Source organism: Nomascus leucogenys, chromosome 4, assembly GCF_006542625.1.
Source record: "Nomascus leucogenys isolate Asia chromosome 4, Asia_NLE_v1, whole genome shotgun sequence".
NCBI classification, from domain to species: domain Eukaryota; kingdom Metazoa; phylum Chordata; class Mammalia; order Primates; family Hylobatidae; genus Nomascus; species Nomascus leucogenys.
The window spans coordinates 100,452,428-100,468,726 of NC_044384.1; the positions used below are offsets into that span (position 1 = coordinate 100,452,428).

General features: G+C 42.3%; 1 protein-coding gene across 5 annotated transcripts in view; it reads right to left on the reverse strand.

The window, feature by feature from the left end:
* DOCK3 (dedicator of cytokinesis 3) overlaps nt 1–16,299 on the reverse strand; it is a 653,304-nt gene that overhangs the window by 118,717 nt on the left and 518,288 nt on the right. For all 5 annotated transcript variants that reach the window (XM_030811683.1, XM_030811684.1, XM_030811682.1 and 2 more), the window contains exons 22-23: nt 15,928–16,009; nt 4,497–4,667 (exon numbers count right to left, since the gene is read on the reverse strand). In XM_030811683.1, the coding sequence (XP_030667543.1) occupies nt 4,497–4,667; nt 15,928–16,009 (253 nt within the window). The remainder of the gene's footprint in view (nt 1–4,496; nt 4,668–15,927; nt 16,010–16,299) is intronic.

Here is a 16,299-nt window from a genome sequence, read left to right on the forward strand (position 1 = left end):
TTGAGACAGAGTCTCACTCTGTCACCCAGGCTGGAGTGCAGTGGCGTGATCTCGGCTCACTGCAAGCCCCGCCTCCCAGGTTCAGGCCATTCTCCTGACTCAGCCTCCTGAGTAGCTGGGACTACATGCACCCGCCACCACACCAGGCTGATTTATTGTATTTTTAGTAGAGACAGGGTTTTACCGTGTTGGCCAGGATGATCTTGATCTCCTGATCTCATGTTCCGCCCACCTCAGCCTCCCAAAGTGCTGGGATTACAGGTGTGAGCCACCACGGCCAGCTAGTTATTTCTTGTCTTCTGTTAGCTTTTGAATTTGTTTGCTCTTGCTTCTCTAGTTCTTTTAACTGTGATGTTAGGGTGTCGATTTTAGATATTTCCCGCTTTTTCCTGTGGGCATTTAGTGCTATAAATTTCCATCTAAACACCGCTTTAGCTGTGTCCCAGAGGTTCTAGTACGTTATGTCTTTGTTCTCATTGGTTTCAAAGAACTTCTGCCTTAATTTCATTATTTACCCAGTAGTCATTCAGGAGCAGGTTGTTCAGTTTCCATGTAGTTGTGTGGTTTTGAGTGAGTTTCTTAATCCTGAGTTCTAATTTGATTGTACTGTGGTCTGAGAGACTGTTATGATTTCTGTTCTTCTGCATTTGCTGAGGAGTGTTTTACTTCCAATTATGGTCAGTTTTAGAATATGTGCAATGTGATGCTGAGAAGAATGTATATTCTGTTGATTCGCGGTATAGAGTTCTGCAGATGCCTATCAGGTCTACTTGGACCAGAGCTGAGTTCAAGTTCTGAATATCCTTGTTAATTTTCTGTCTCATTGATCTAATACTGACAGTGGGATGTTAAAGTCTCCCACTATTATTGTGTGGGAGTATAAGTCTCTTTATTGGTCTCTAAGAACTTGCTCTATGAACCTGGGTGCTCCTGTATTGGATGCATATATATTTTGGATAGTTAGCGCTTCTTGTTGCATTGATCCCTTTACCATTATGTAATATCCTTGTCTTTTATGATCTTTGTTGGTTTAAAGTCTGTTTTATCAGATACTAGGATTACAACCCATGCTTTTTTTTGTTTTCCATTTGCTTGGTAAATAGTCCTCCATCCCTTTACTTTGAGCCTACGTATGTCTTTGCATATGAGATGGGTCTCCTGAATACAACACAATGATGGATCTCCTGAATACAACACAATGATGGGTCTTGACTCTTTATCCAATTTGCCAGTCTGTGTCTTTTAATTGGAGCATTTAGCCCATTTACATTTAAGGTTAATATAGTTATGTGTGAATTTCATCCTGTCATTATGATGCTAGGTGGTTATTTTGCCCATTAGTTGATGCAGTTTCTTCATAGTGTCGATGATCCTTATAATTTGGTATGCTTTTGCAGTGGCTGGTACTGGTTTTTCCTTTCCATATTTAGTGCTTCCTTCAGGAGCTCTTGTAAGGCAGGCCTGGTGGTGACAAAATCTCTCAGCATTTGCTTGTCTGTGAAGGATTTTATTTCTCCTTCACTTACGAAGCTTAGTTTGGCTGGATATGAAATTCTGGGTTGAAAATTCTTTTCTTTAAGAATGTTGAATATTGGCCCCCACTCTCTTCTGGTTTGCAGGGTTTCTGCAGAGAGATCTGCTGTTAGTCTGATGGGCTTCTCTTTGTGAGTAATCCAACCTTTCTCTCTGGCTGCCCTTAACAGTGTTTCCTTCATTTCAATCTTGGTGATTCTGACGATTATGTGTCTTGGGGTTGCTCTTCTCGAGGAGTATCTTTGTGGTGTTCTCTGTATTTCCTGAATTTGAATGTTGGCCTGTCTTGCTAGGTTGGGGAAGTTCTCCTGGATAATATCCTGAAGAGTGTTTTCCAACTTGGTTCCATTCTCCCTGTCACTTTCAGGTACACCAATCAAACATACGTTTGGTCTTTTCACATAGTCCCATATTTCTTGGAGGCTTTATTCGTTCCTTTCATTCTTTTTTGTCTAATCTTGTCTTCACACTGTATTTCATTAAGTTGATCTTCAATCTCTGATATCCTTTCTTCTACTTGATTGATTTGGCTATTGATACTTGTGTATGCTTCACAAAGTTCTCGTGCTGTGTTTTTCAGCTCCATCAGGTCATTTATGTTCTTCTCTAACCTGGTTATTGTAGTTAGCAATTCCTCAAACCTTTTTTTAAGGTTCTTAGCTTTCTTGCATTGGGTTAGAACATGCTCCTTTAGCTTGGAGGAGTTTGTTATTACCCACCTTCTGAAGCCTACTTCTGTCAATTCGTCAAACTCATTCTCTGTCCAGGTTTGTTACCCTGCTGGCTAGGAGTTGTGATCCTCTGGAGGAGAAGAGGCATTCTGGTTTTTGGAATTTTCAGCCTTTTTGCACTGGTTTTTCTTTGTCTTCCTGGATTTATCTACCTTTGGTGTTTGATGTTGGCGACCTTCGGATAGGGTTTCTGTGTGGATGTCCTTTTTGTTGATGTTGATGCTATTCTTTTCTGTTTGTTAGTTTTTCTTCTAACAGTCAGGCCCCTCTGTTGGAGGTCTGCTGGGGTTTGCTGGAAGTCCACTTCAGACCCTGTTTGCCTGGGTATCACCAGTGGAGGCTGCAGAATAGCAAAGATTGCTGCCTATTCCTTCCTCTGGAAGCTTCGTTCCAGAGGGGCACCCACCAGATGCCAGCCAGAGCTCTCCTGTATGAGGTGTCTGTTGTACGCTACTGGGAGATGTCTCCCAGTCAGGAGACATGGGGGTCAGGGATCCACTTAAGGAGACAGTCTGTCCCTTAGCAGAGCTCGAGCACTGTGCTGGGAGATCTGCCATTCCCTTCACAGCCGGCAGGCAGGAACATTTAAGTCTGCTGAAGCTGCGCCCACAGCTGCCCCTAGGTGCTCTGTCCCAGGGAGATGGGAGTTGGATCTAGAAGCCCCTGACTGGGCCTACTGTCTTTCTTTCAGAGATTCCCTGCCCACAGAGGAGGAATCTAGAGAGGCAGTCCGGCTACAATGGCTTGGCAGCACCGTGGTGGGCTCTGCCCAGTCCAAAGTTCCTGTCAGCTGTTTTTACACAGTGAGGGGAAAACTGCCTACTCAAGCCTCTGTGATGGTGGATGCCCCTCCCCTGACCAAGCTTGAGTGTCCCAGATCAACATCAGACTGCTGTGCTGGCAGCGAGAATTTCAAGCCAGTGGATCTTAACTTGCTGGGCTCCATGGGGGTGGGATTCACTGAACTAGACCACTTGTCTCCCTGGCTTCAGCCCCCTTTCCAGGGGAGTGAACGGTTCTGTCTCGCTGACGTATGAAAAAAACTCCTGCAGCTAGCTCAGTGTCTGCCCAAACAGCGGCCCAGTTTTGTGCTTGAAACCCAGGGCCCTGGTGGTGTAGGCACCTGAGGGAATCTCCTGGACTGCAGGTTGCAAAGACCATGGGAAAAGCATAGTATCTGGGCCGGAATGTACTGTTCCTCAAGGCAGTCTCTCCCGGCTTCCCTTGGGGAAGGGAGGGAGTTCCCCAACCCCTTGCGCTTCCCAGGTGAGGCGACGTCCCACCCTCCTTCTGCTCGCCCTCCATGGGTGCACCCACTGTCTAGCCAGTCCCAATGAGATGAGCTGGGTACCTCAGTTGGAAATGCAGAAATCACCCGCCTTTTGTGTTGATCTCGCTGGGAGCTGCAGTCCGGAGCTGCTCCTATTTGGCCATCTTGCCAGCCCTCTGATCCTAATTTAATCTTAATTCTTAGCCAAAGATTCCTAGTTATTCCTACTGTTTTTCAAATTATTTCATTCAACTTCCGGAATGGACAAAAGCTAATCTAAACTTTCTTTTTTTTCTTTTTCTTTTTGGAGACAAAGTCTCAGTCTGTTGCCCAGGCTGGAGTGCAGTGGTGCGATCTTGGCTCACTGCAACCTCCGCCTCCCGGGTTCAAGCAATTCTCCTGCCTCAGCCTCCCGAGTAGCTGGGACTACAGGTGCATGCTAGCACACCTAGCTAATTTTTTGTATTTTTAGTAGAGATGGGGTTTCATCATGTTGCCCAGGCTGGTCCTGAACCCCTGAGCTCAAGCAATCCACCCGCCTTGGCCTCCCAAAGTGCTAGGATTACAGGCGTGAGCCACTGCACTCAATTTTCATTAATACCATGATTAATCAGGAAATAAAATTCCCCATACATTCTGAATATCTCCTATGAATAAGATGTTCATAAAAAACTAAGTAGTATGGTAGCTAAATAAACTTGGTCTAAAGACATCACAAGAACAAATTTGTGCTTCTTCTCCAACATAAAGCCACTGAGCTGTTTTACATCTGGCAGCTGAGGCACAGCCAGATTTGCAGTAAAAGCAGCATTTTGTTCTATCAGGTATTTCCTTGTAAATAATCCCTTACCCAACACACATGATGTTGGCAGGGCTTCTTCATCTCTGAAAACCATAGGACAAAGAAACCACCTGCTGAGAAGGAGGAACCCAGCAGCAAAGCTTCCCTGCGGTGTGCGAACCTGAGTAAAAAGGAGTGTTTCTGAGTTTCGGCTGTCCAGACTGAGCACAAACCGGATGGACTGGAAAAGTTCTTGGATACTGGATCTGAATTGTTCCTCTTCCATTCCACAAGTGGCTCGTGAGTACAGGATCCGTGACTGTACAATGAACTTGAAAAGGTACTCCAAGGCCTGAAAAGTGTGGGAGAAAAAGTGATGGAGAGGTGTTGAAGATGCTCAGGAACTCACATAGCAGGAAACAAGGGGCAAAGTAACAGCAGTTTCTATACCAAAATCAGGTGATGGGCAATTCTAACTATGGAGATAGACAGGCACTTTATTTTTTAAAATTTTTTCTCAAATATCCAAATTGTCACTAAGCAGCAGCTACCTTCTTATTGAAAGAATCATCAAATAATTTCACAACTGTTTTCTGAGGTTCTGGAATTGAGGAGCCATAGACTGTTACAGAAATAGTTGAATTCAAGAACACTCAGAGTTTAAAAAATAAGTTTCTCTGTATTTTTTTTTTCAGGTCTGGAAATAAAAGGGTCACAAGGCAAGGATGTAAGAAAGACTCAAGTTTACTGCAATAAGGAAGCGTCCTAAAAGACTCAGGAGTCCTCAGACTTAGGAGTCTCCTACATCTTTAAGATACAGCTAGGGCCTGACACAGTTCCTCCTTTTTCACCAGGGGTCACAGAAATCTGAAGAAAACCTGTCCCAGGCTGCACAGGAGTTGATAGGGCTGATAAATCCAGTATCCACCCTCTTCCCACCAAGACATCTGCCATAAGCAGTTCGTAAATAGTACAAGATGAAGCTTCTGCAAAAAAGTTTGGGAGCAGAATCTGATTCTGAGGAGTTCCTGATGCTTGGCTCATGCTTACAGAGTAATTTTCTTTTAAAAGAACAAATTCAAGACCCAATACTGTGTTTTCTAATAAAAAAAAAATGCCACAGATTTCCCAGACACTGAAAAGGCAGAAATAATGGAGAGAAACTTATGCAAGGCTGAAACAAACAGAAGTCAGGTACTTGAAATATAAAACAGGAAACAATTCCCAAACTACCTTTTATGATCTATCCAGCTGTTAGATGGTTTGGAAAAGCAGAACTTAATATTTTGTGGCCCATACAAAATTCAGTTGGCACTGAGGAATGCCAGTTTAGAAAAATGTGTCTTCCAGGGCTTGTACCAGATAATTCTGTAGAAGAAATTAGTGTGCGGCCTCATCTCCATAAATGCTCACCCTCTGTTCTAGTAGCTTTTTAATGCCTAGTCTATAAAGAACTTGAAAAATCTGTTAGTTTCTAAACCCAGACACTTGCAGGCTAGACTCTGCCACTGCTCTAGTATGTTTATATTGTGGTGACTCTTCAGGCCCATGAAGCAGAAAGTATACACTTCTGAGCTAGCTTCATTTATTAAGTTATGCCAGTTTGAAGTCACTGAAGTAGGAGGTATTTTCCATCGGAACAAAGAAAATAAATGTTTGCATTTTCCAAACTAAATGGCTAAGTAGCAGGTCTGGCATTCCCCTTTAGGTACTTTGGTTTTGTATGATTAAGATGATGGCTTGCTGGGCTCAGCAGAGGACAAAAGAGGGACAGGGTCAGAACTGACACCCTGGAATCCTTATAGGTAAGGACTAGAATCCCTATAGGTAAAGGATAGAATAGATCTTCTTGGAGCAGCCTAAAAAAGCCAGGACGTACTCGGGAGGCTGAGGCAGGAGAATGGCGTGAACCCGGGAGGCGGAGCTTGCAGTGAGCCGAGATTGCGCCGCTGCACTCCAGCCTGGTCAACTGAGCGAGACTCCGTCTCCAAAAAAAAAAAAAAAAAGCCAGGATGGTTTCCTCAGTTAGGTCATACAGAAAATGAAAAGTATTAAGACCTGGAAAGATTCACCAAAAATGTATTATGCATAGAAGTACAAAATGAACTTGTTGAGCATCTTACTGTCATATGCCCAAGCCCCGGAAGATGCAGGAAGGATTGGCAACTACGTGGAGCATTGGAAGTAAAGACAGGAAAATAAACGAGATTTTTTTTGAAAAGTGGAATTTTAGGTCACCTGAGAGGTAGGCAAATCTAATTATGTGCTCCATACTACTCCTCTAATTTTAAAAAGTTTTTTTGTTTGGTTTTTAAGTTTGACACAGTTACCACAAGAGATGTAATGAGTGGCATGAAACATTCACCAGTTTCAGGGAGGCAGAACCAGACAGCAAAGTGACTTGCACCTTTAGGTCATAAGAGCTTGCTTCCTCTATTAGGTTACATAATATAAGACAACTAGCAGAGGAGCACAAGGCTGATGTCAGAGAAGTCTCCATGCAAACCCGGATGAGGACATGGAACATAAACCCACTTCCAGTCATCTCTCAGTACCTGACTTCCCTCTTCCCCACTCCTCTTGAATTTTTGGATCAGCACCATCTTGGTCAGGACCAGGTGATGGTGGCCACCTCTGACAGATTCAACTGGGGAAGGACAGCGGGGAGAGGAGTGGAATAGAAGGTGAGAGGTGGAGCCTGTGGAATTTGCTCAAGGTTTAAAGGTGCTCCTAATACTGTGTAGAGACAATGGAGCACTTAACTGTGGCTGAAGCAGCTGCCCTGTCCATTTTTGCTTAAGTCAATAAACCTGTAAGAAAAAGAGATCCTAAAAGTTATTACCATGTTTGTATCACCAAGAAGATCCACCATGCCCTCTCTTTCCTCCTTGTGGCTACCTGCTAAGGAACTGATACAGCTCAGCAGTGAAATGTGTGCTGTTGTTTTGGAATGCCTTGTGAAGAGCCACCCTAAAACCCACAATGACACCCCCTACATGCCTCTCACATTGTGAACAAACAATATAACAAAGTGAGAAATAATAAACTTTTCATTTTCACCTTCTTCAATAGAACTTTTTTTAAGGTCATGCTTCTGAAGGTAAAAGGAAGAGATAAGGTTATGAGTGGAAAGATATACTGAATCAAAAGTATTAAGGAAGAAGTTTCCTGGTTCATAGCTTTTGATATTGGAATGAGAAGTATCAGGCCACGAGCATGCATCCTATGAAGAAGAAGGAAAACAGGATTAGATGGAAACTTACTAATCTGGTGAAGGAGACTTATAAGCTGAAATCTGATGAAGAGGAGGAAATGACCTGATAAAACCTTAGTGTTGGATGTATTACAGAACAAGTGTGAAATGGTGAGAACAAATATGAAAACACCTCAGAAAAATGCTCCCCCAAAAGGGAATTCTTCCTTCTCCCTACCCAAACCTTATCTTTCCCAGAATTCTGTACCTCCATAAATGGCCTTGCCATCAACTCAGCTAATTTAGCAAGACCCCTTGGAAACAGCCACAGTTCTCCCTTATTATCATCTTCTACAACCAATCTAGCATTCCCTTGCTTTAGTCACATCAGTTGCCTTTTGGTTCCTTAAAAACCCAAGCTCTTGGAGATGGGTGCAATGGCTCATGCCTGTAATTCCAGCACTTTGGAAGGTGGAGGTGGGTGGATCACCTCAGGTCAGGAGTCTGAGACCAGCCTGACCAACGTGGTGAAACCCCGTCTCTACTAAAAACACAAAAAATTAGCCAGATATGGTGGCATATGCATATAATCCCAGCTACTTGGGAGGCTGAGATAGGAGAATCGCTTGAACACGGGAGGCAGAGGCTGCAGTGAGCCAAGATTGTGCCTCTGCACTCCAGCCTACACAACAAGAGTGAGACTCCGTCTAAAAAACAAAACAAAACAAAACAAAACAAAAACCAAAAATGAAAACTCAAGCTCTTGGCTGGGTGCAATGGCTCACACCTGTAATCCCAGCACTTTGGGAGGCCAAGGCAGCCGGATCACCTGAGGTCAGGAGTTTGAGACCAGCCTGGCCAACATGGTGAAACCCCATCTCCACAAAAAATACAAAAATTAGCTGGGCATGGTGGCATGCGCCTGTAATCCCAGCTACTCAGGAGGGTGAGGCAGGAGAATCACTTGAACCCAGGAGGCAGAGGTTGCACTGAGCAGATATCAGGCCACTGCACTCCAGCCTGGGCAAAAGAGTAAGTGAGACTGTGTCTCAAAAACAAAACAAGGAGGAGGTTCCAAGATGGCTGAATAGGAATAGCTCCAGTCTACAGCAATGCAGAAGATGAGTGATTTCTGCATTTCCAACTGAGCCTCCCCTGGTGATACCCAGGCAAACAGGGTCTGGAGTGGACCTCCAGCAAACTCCAACAGACCTGCAGCTGAGGGTCCTGACTGTTAGAAGGAAAACTAACAAACAGAAAGGACATCCACACCAAAAACCCATCTGTACGTCACCATCATCAAAGACCAAAAGTAGATAAAACCACAAAGATGGGGAGAAACCAGAGCAGAAAAGCTGAAAATTCTAAAAATCAGAGGGCCTCCTCTCCTCCAAAGGAACGCAGCTCCTCGCCAGCAACGGATCAAAACTGGACAGAGAATGACTTTGACGAGTTGAGTGAAGAAGGCTTCAGACTATCGGCAATAACAAACTTCTCCGAGCTAAAGGAGGATGTTCGAACCCATCGCAAAGAAGCTAAAAACGTTGAAAAAAGATTAGACGAATGGCTAACTAGAATACACAGCATAGAGAAGATCTTAAATGACCTGATGGAGCTGAAAACCATGGCATGAGAACTATGTGATGCATGCACAAGCTTCAGTAGCCGATTTGATCAAGTGGAAGAAAGGGTATCAGTGATTGAAGATCAAAGGAATGAAATGAAGTGAGAAGTTTAGAGAAAAAAGAGTAAAAAGAAACGAACAAAGCCTCCAAGAAATACGGGACTATGTGAAAAGACCAAACCTACATTTGATTGGTGTACCTGAAAGTGACGGGGAGAATGAAACCAAGTTGGAAAACACTCTTCAGGATATTATCTAGGAGAACTTCCCCAACCTAGCAAGGCAGGCCAACATTCAAATTCAGGAAACACAGAGAACACCACAAAGATACTCCTCGAGAAGAGCAACCCCAAGACACATAATAGTCAGATTCACCAAAGTTGAAATGAAGGAAACACTGTTAAGGGCAGCCAGAGAGAAAGATTGGGTTACCCACAAAGGGAAGCCCATCAGACTAACAGTGGATCTCTTGGCAGAAACTCCACAAGCCAGAAGAGAGTGGAGGCCAATATTCAACATTCTTAAAGAAAAGAATTTTCAACCCAGAATTTCATATCCAGCCAAACTAAGCTTCATAAGTGAAAGAGAAATAAAATCCTTCACAGACAAGCAAATGCTGAGAGATTTTGTCACCACCAGGCCTGCCCTACAAGAGCTCCTGAAGGAAGCACTAAACATGGAAAGGAACAACCAGTACCAGCCACCACAAAAACATGCCAAATTGTAAAGACCATCAATGCTAGGAAGAAACTGCATCAACTAACGAGCAAAATAATCAGCTAACATCATAATGACAGGATCAAATTCACACATAACTATATTAACCTTAAATGTAAATGGGCTAAATGCTCCAATTAAAAGACACAGATTGGCAAATTGGATAAAGAGTCAAGACCCATCAGTGTGCTGTATTCAGGAGAACCATCCCACATGCAGAGACACACATAGGCTCAAAATAAAGGGATGGAGGAAGATCTACCAAGCAAATGGAAAACAAAAAAAAGCAGGGGTTGCAATCCTAGTCTCTGATAAAACAGACTTTAAACCAACAAAGATCAAAAGAGATAAAGAAGGCCATTACATAATGGTAAAAGGATCAATTCAATGAGAAGAGCTAACTATCCTAAATATATATGCACCCAATACAGGAGCACCCAGATTCATAAAGCAAGTCCTTAGAGACCTACAAAGAGACTTAGACTCCCACACAATAATAATGGGAGACTTTAACACCCCACTGTCAACATTAGACAGATCAATGAGACAGAAAGTTAACAAGGATATCCAGGAACTGAACTCAGCTCTTCACCAAGTGGATCTAATAGACATTTATAGAACTCTCCACCCCAAATCAAAAGAATATACATTCTTCTCAGCACCACATTGCACTTATTCCAAAATTGACCACATAGTTGGAAGTAAAGCACTCCTCAGCAAATGTAAAAGAACAGAAATTATAACAAACTGCCTCTCAGACCACAGTGCAATCAAACTAGAACTCAGGACTAAGAAACTCACTCAAAACTGCTCAACTACATGGAAACTGAACAACCTGCTCCTGAATGACTACTGGGTACATAACGAAATGAAGGCAGAAATAAAGATGTTCTTTGAAACCAATGAGAACAAAGATACGACAGAATAGAACCTTTGGGACACATTTAAAGCAGTGTGTAGAGGGAAATTTATAGCACTAAATGCCCACAAGAGAAAGCAGGAAAGATCTAAAATTGACACCCTAACATCACAATTTAAAGAACTAGAGAGGCAAGAGCAAACACATTCGAAAGCTAGCAGAAGGCAAGAAATAACTAAGATCAGAGCAGAACTGAAGGAGATAGAGACACAAAAAACCCTTCAAAAAATCAATGAATCCAGGAGGTGGTTTTTTGAAAAGATCAACAAAATTGATGGACCACTAGCAAGACTAATAAAGAAGAAAGAGAATAATCAAATACATGCAATAGAAAATGATAAAGGGGATATCACCATCGATCCCACAGAACTACAGACTACCATCAGAGAATACCAGAAACACCTCTACGCAAATAAACTAGAAAATCTAGAAGAAATGGATAAATTCCTGGACACACACACCCTCCCAAGACTAAACCAGGAAGAAGTTGAATCCCTGAATAGACCAATAATAGGCTCTGTAATTGAGGTAGTATTTAATAGCGTACCGACCAAAAAAGTCCAGGACCAGATGGATTCACAGCCGAATTCTACCAGAGGTACAAAGAGGAGCTGGTACCATTCCTTCTGAAACTATTCCAATCAATAGAAAAAGAGGGAATCCTCCCTAACTCATTTTATGAGGCCAGCATCATCCTGATACCAAAGCCTGGCAGAGACACAACAAGAAAAAGAGAATTTTAGCCCAATATCCCTGATGAACATTGATGTGAAAATCCTCAATAAAATACTAGCAAACTGAATCCAGCAGCACATCAAAAAGCTTATCCACCAAGATCAAGTGGGCTTCATCCCTTTGATGCAAGGCTGGTTCAACAAAAGCAAACCAATAAACATAATCCATCATATAAACAGAACCAAAGACAAAAACCACATGATTATCTCAACAGATGCAGAAAAGGCCTTTGACAAAATTCAACAGCACTTCATGCTAAAAACTCTCAATAAACTAGGTATTGATGGGACGTATCTCAAAATAGTAAGAGCTACTTATGACAAGCTCACAGCCAATATCATACTGAATAGGCAAAAACTGGAAGCATTGCCTTTGAAAACTGGCACAAGACAGGAATGCCCTCTCTCACCACTCCTATTCAACATAGTGTTGGAAGTTCTGGCCAGGGCAGTCAGGCAAGAGAAAGAAATAAAGGGTATTCAAGTAGGAAAAGAGGAAGTCAAATTGTCCCTGTTTGCAGATGACATGATTGTATATTTAGAAAACCCCATTGTCTCAGCCCAAAATCTCCTTAAGCTGTTAAGCAACTTTAGCAAAGTCTCAGGATACAAAATCAACGTGCAAAAATCACAAGCATTCCTCTACACCAATAACAGACAAACAGGGAGCCAAATCAGGAGTGAACTCCCATTCACAATTGCTTCAAAGAGAATAAAATACCTAGGAATCTAACTAACAAGGGATGTGAAGGACCTCTTCAAGGAGAACTACAAACCACTGCTTAATGAAATAAAAGAGGACACAAATAAATGGAAGAACATTCCATGCTCATGGATAGGAAGAATCCATATCATGAAAATGGCCATACTGCCCAAGGTAATTTATAGATTCAATGCCATCCCCATAAAGCCACCAATGACTTTCTTCCCAGAATTGGAAAAAACTACTTTAAAGTTCATATGGAACCAAGAAAGAGCCTGCATTGCCAAGACAATTCTAAGTCAAAAGAACAAAGCTGGACGCATCATGCTACCTGACTTCAAACTATCCTACAAGACTACAGTAACCAAAACAGCATGGTACTGGTACCAAAACAGAGATATATATCAATGGAACAGAATAGAGCCCTCAGAAATAATACCACACATCTACAACCATCTGATCTTTGACAAACCTGACAAAAACAAGCAATGGGGAAAGGATTCCCTATTTAATAAATGGTGCTGGGAAAACTGGCTAGCCATATGTAGAAAGCTGAAACTGGATCCCTTCCTTACACCTTATACAAAAATTAATTCAAGATGGATTAAAGACTTAAATGTTAGACCTAAAACCATAAAAACCCTAGAAGAAAACCTAGGCAATACCATTCAGGACATAGGCATGGGCAAGGACTTCATGACTAAAACACCAAAAGCAATGGCAACAAAAGCCAAAATTGACAAATGGGATCTAATTAAAGAGCTTCTGCACAGCAAAAGAAACTACCATCAGAGTGAATACGCAACCTACAGAATGGGAGAAAATTTTTACAATCTACTCATCTGACAAAGGACTAGTATCCAGAATCTACAAAGAACTTAAACAAATTTACAAGAAAAAATCAAACAACCCCATCAAAAAGTGGGCAAAGGATATGAACAGACACTTCTCAAAAGAAGACATTTATGCAGCCAACAGACACATGAAAAAATGCTCGTCATCACTGGCCATCAGAGAAATGCAAATCAAAACCACAGTGAGATACCATCTCACCCCAGTTAGAATGGCAATCATTAAAAAGTCAGGAAACAACAGGTGCTGGAGAGGATGTGGAGAAATAGGAACACTTTTACACTGTTGGTGGGACTGTAAACTAGTTCAACCATTGTGGAAGACAGTGTGGCAATTCCCCAAGGATCTAGAACTAGAAATACCATTTGCCCAAGCCATCCCATTACTGGGCATATGCCCAAAGGATTATAAATCATGCTGGTATAAAGACACATGCACACGTATGTTTATTGCGGCACTATTCACAATAGCAAAGACTTGGAACCAACCCAAATGTCCATCAATGATAGACTGGATTAAGAAAATGTGGCACATATACACCATGGAATACTATGCTGCCATAAAAAAGGATGAGTTCATGTCCTTTGTAGGGATATGGATGAAGCTGGAATCCATCATTCTGAGCAAACTATCGCAAGGACAGAAAACCAAACACCACATGTTCTCACTCATAGGTGGGAATTGAACAATGAGAACACTTGGACACAGGGTGGGGAACATCACACACTGGGGCTTGTTGTGGGGTGGGGGGAGGGGGGAGGGATAGCATTAGGAGATATACCTAATGTAAATGACGAGTTAATGGGAGCAGCACACCAACATGGCATATATATACATATGTAACAAACCTGCACGTGGTGCACACGTACCCTAGAACTTTAAGTATAATAATAACAAAACAAAAACAGAAACAAAACCCAAGCCCTTTCCCATCTAGGCTTTTAAATATTCTGTTTCCTCATTCTGGAGTGCTCATTCCCTAACTGTTAACACTGACTTTAGCTCAGAGATCACCTCCTCAGAGAAGCTTTCACAAACCCTTGATCTGAAGTAAACCCTCCTTTCCAGCTAGTCTGTTCCACGATCTTATTTCCTTCATAGTACTCATCGAGATTTTTTGTTTGTTTGTTTGTTTGCTCTTGAGATGGAGTTTTGCTCTGTCACCCAGGCTGGAGTACAGCAGCACAATCTTGGTTCACTGCAACCTCCGCCTCCCAGGTTCAAGCAATTCTCGAGCCTCAGCCTCCTGAGTAGCTGGGATTACAGGTGCATGCCACCATGCCCGGTTAATTTCTGTATTTTCAGTAGAGATGGGGTTTCATCATGTTGGCCAGGCTGGTCTTGAACTCCTGACCTCAGGTGATCCGCCCGCCTCGGCGTCCTCAAGTGCTAGGATTATAGGCGTGAGCCACCACGGCCAGCCAAGTTTTTTTTTTTTTTTTTAAACTGACTTTCTAAGCCAATGTTGGTGGCAACATTGATTAGAATAAATACATGTATTTATTTGTTTTACATATATTGTATGTCTTTCCCCACTTGAATGAAAGTACTATGAAGCCCTAGTCATTTTTGTTTGGGCTCCTGCTGAATCTCCAGAGGTTAGAAGTGTCTGAAGCATGGTAGGTATCAAGCAACATTGACTGAATGATTAAACGAATGATTTTTAGGAGAAAATAACTTCTGCGCTGCCATCTCCAGTATCCTTAAGCAATTATTTTTCAGGCTGATATAGAATCTTTTGCATTTAACTCAACTTTTATCCACTCAAATATTGTGTTAGGCACCCGACAGGTGCTAGGGTTCTGAGAAGAAGAGAACCCAGGCCCTTTCCTCACATGCCTCAGCACCCTGCCCTACACTTGTGTTCATGCCTCCCTTTAGGGCACTGCGGGTATGTTCTTCAAGAAGATGGGCTGGTCTTATTCATCGTTGCATCTTAGACCCTAGGACAGATGCTCAGTAGACATTTGTATGAAAGAGGACAGAAATGAGCCTTGTAGCCTCAGATTTTTACAGAATGTGCAAAGAAGAGGAAGGCTAAATGCAAATCTATGATTTGATTTTGCCCCTTCAGTCTGATAATGCTTGAGAAAACATTCTGTTACCTGTTAAACATGTGGAAAAGGACAAAAACACAGGTCCAGTACTTGTTGCAGGTAATGTGATATTAAAAGAGGACAGAAATAAAGCAAAACTACTTTGCTTTTTTCTTTTTACAGCAGAACAGTAGCCATGAAAAGAAGTTACCAGACAGTGGAGTTAACTCAAAATGAGAACAGTCCCCTGTCAATTGGAGCTACCCAGCAATACAAAGGGCTGTCTTGTCAGGGAACCTGTCCAAGCAGGGATGCTGACAATGGTCATGACCATGGAAGACCACAGGTTCTTCCTAAGGCCACAATTTTAAGATTATCTTCTTCTGAACAAATCCACATACAGTGCATCCACTCAGCTCTTTCTACTTAAAACAGTTCAAAAAAATCAATGCTTAGTAACTACCAAAAAAAGAGTATACTATTAGAGGATCCTAATTCAATCAACGTTGCCACCAACATTGGCTTAGAAGGAGTTACTATACTTTAGCCAGTGGTAGAAAGGACTGATACTATAGGTAACAAATCAGGCAGGGGAGGACGGCCAGGAGCCATGTGCACATCATCTCTCCCTCCTTCTTTAAAGTTATCAGGAATAAAGGCTTTCTGGGACAAAATCAAGGTAAGGAAAAGAAATTATGTGGATCAAGACAGTCATTCCTGAAAGCAGGCCAGGTACTGCGATGTCTACATTTGTCCTGCACATTGTATCACTGAGATTACTCACAAATAATTGCATGAGTGGGTCTCTTATGTATGGAGAGGTTAGTACATTACCCGCATAGCTTCTTGAATGTGGTCCTGTCGAATCAGTTCTGCTGAGCAGTCCATATACCACTTCAAACAGCGGATGAGCTCCCTGGGAAAGAGAACAGTTCCAGAAACCCCACTTTAATTCAAAAGTAATACAGCCTGAAACATTTGTAGCCCTGAATTAGGCAAATAGGAAATAATATTCTGCTGATGAGCTAGAAAGGAGTGATAGATCCATTACAGCTTTGGACTATTCAGGTCACCTGAGAACAAACAACACTCTTTGTCCATAGGAGTTGCCACATTTTAATCAGCAACTAAAACAACTTTTTCCCACTCTCTCTGACATACATTTCTTTTTGATTACAAGAAAGTTTCCCCCAAGTCTGGGCAACA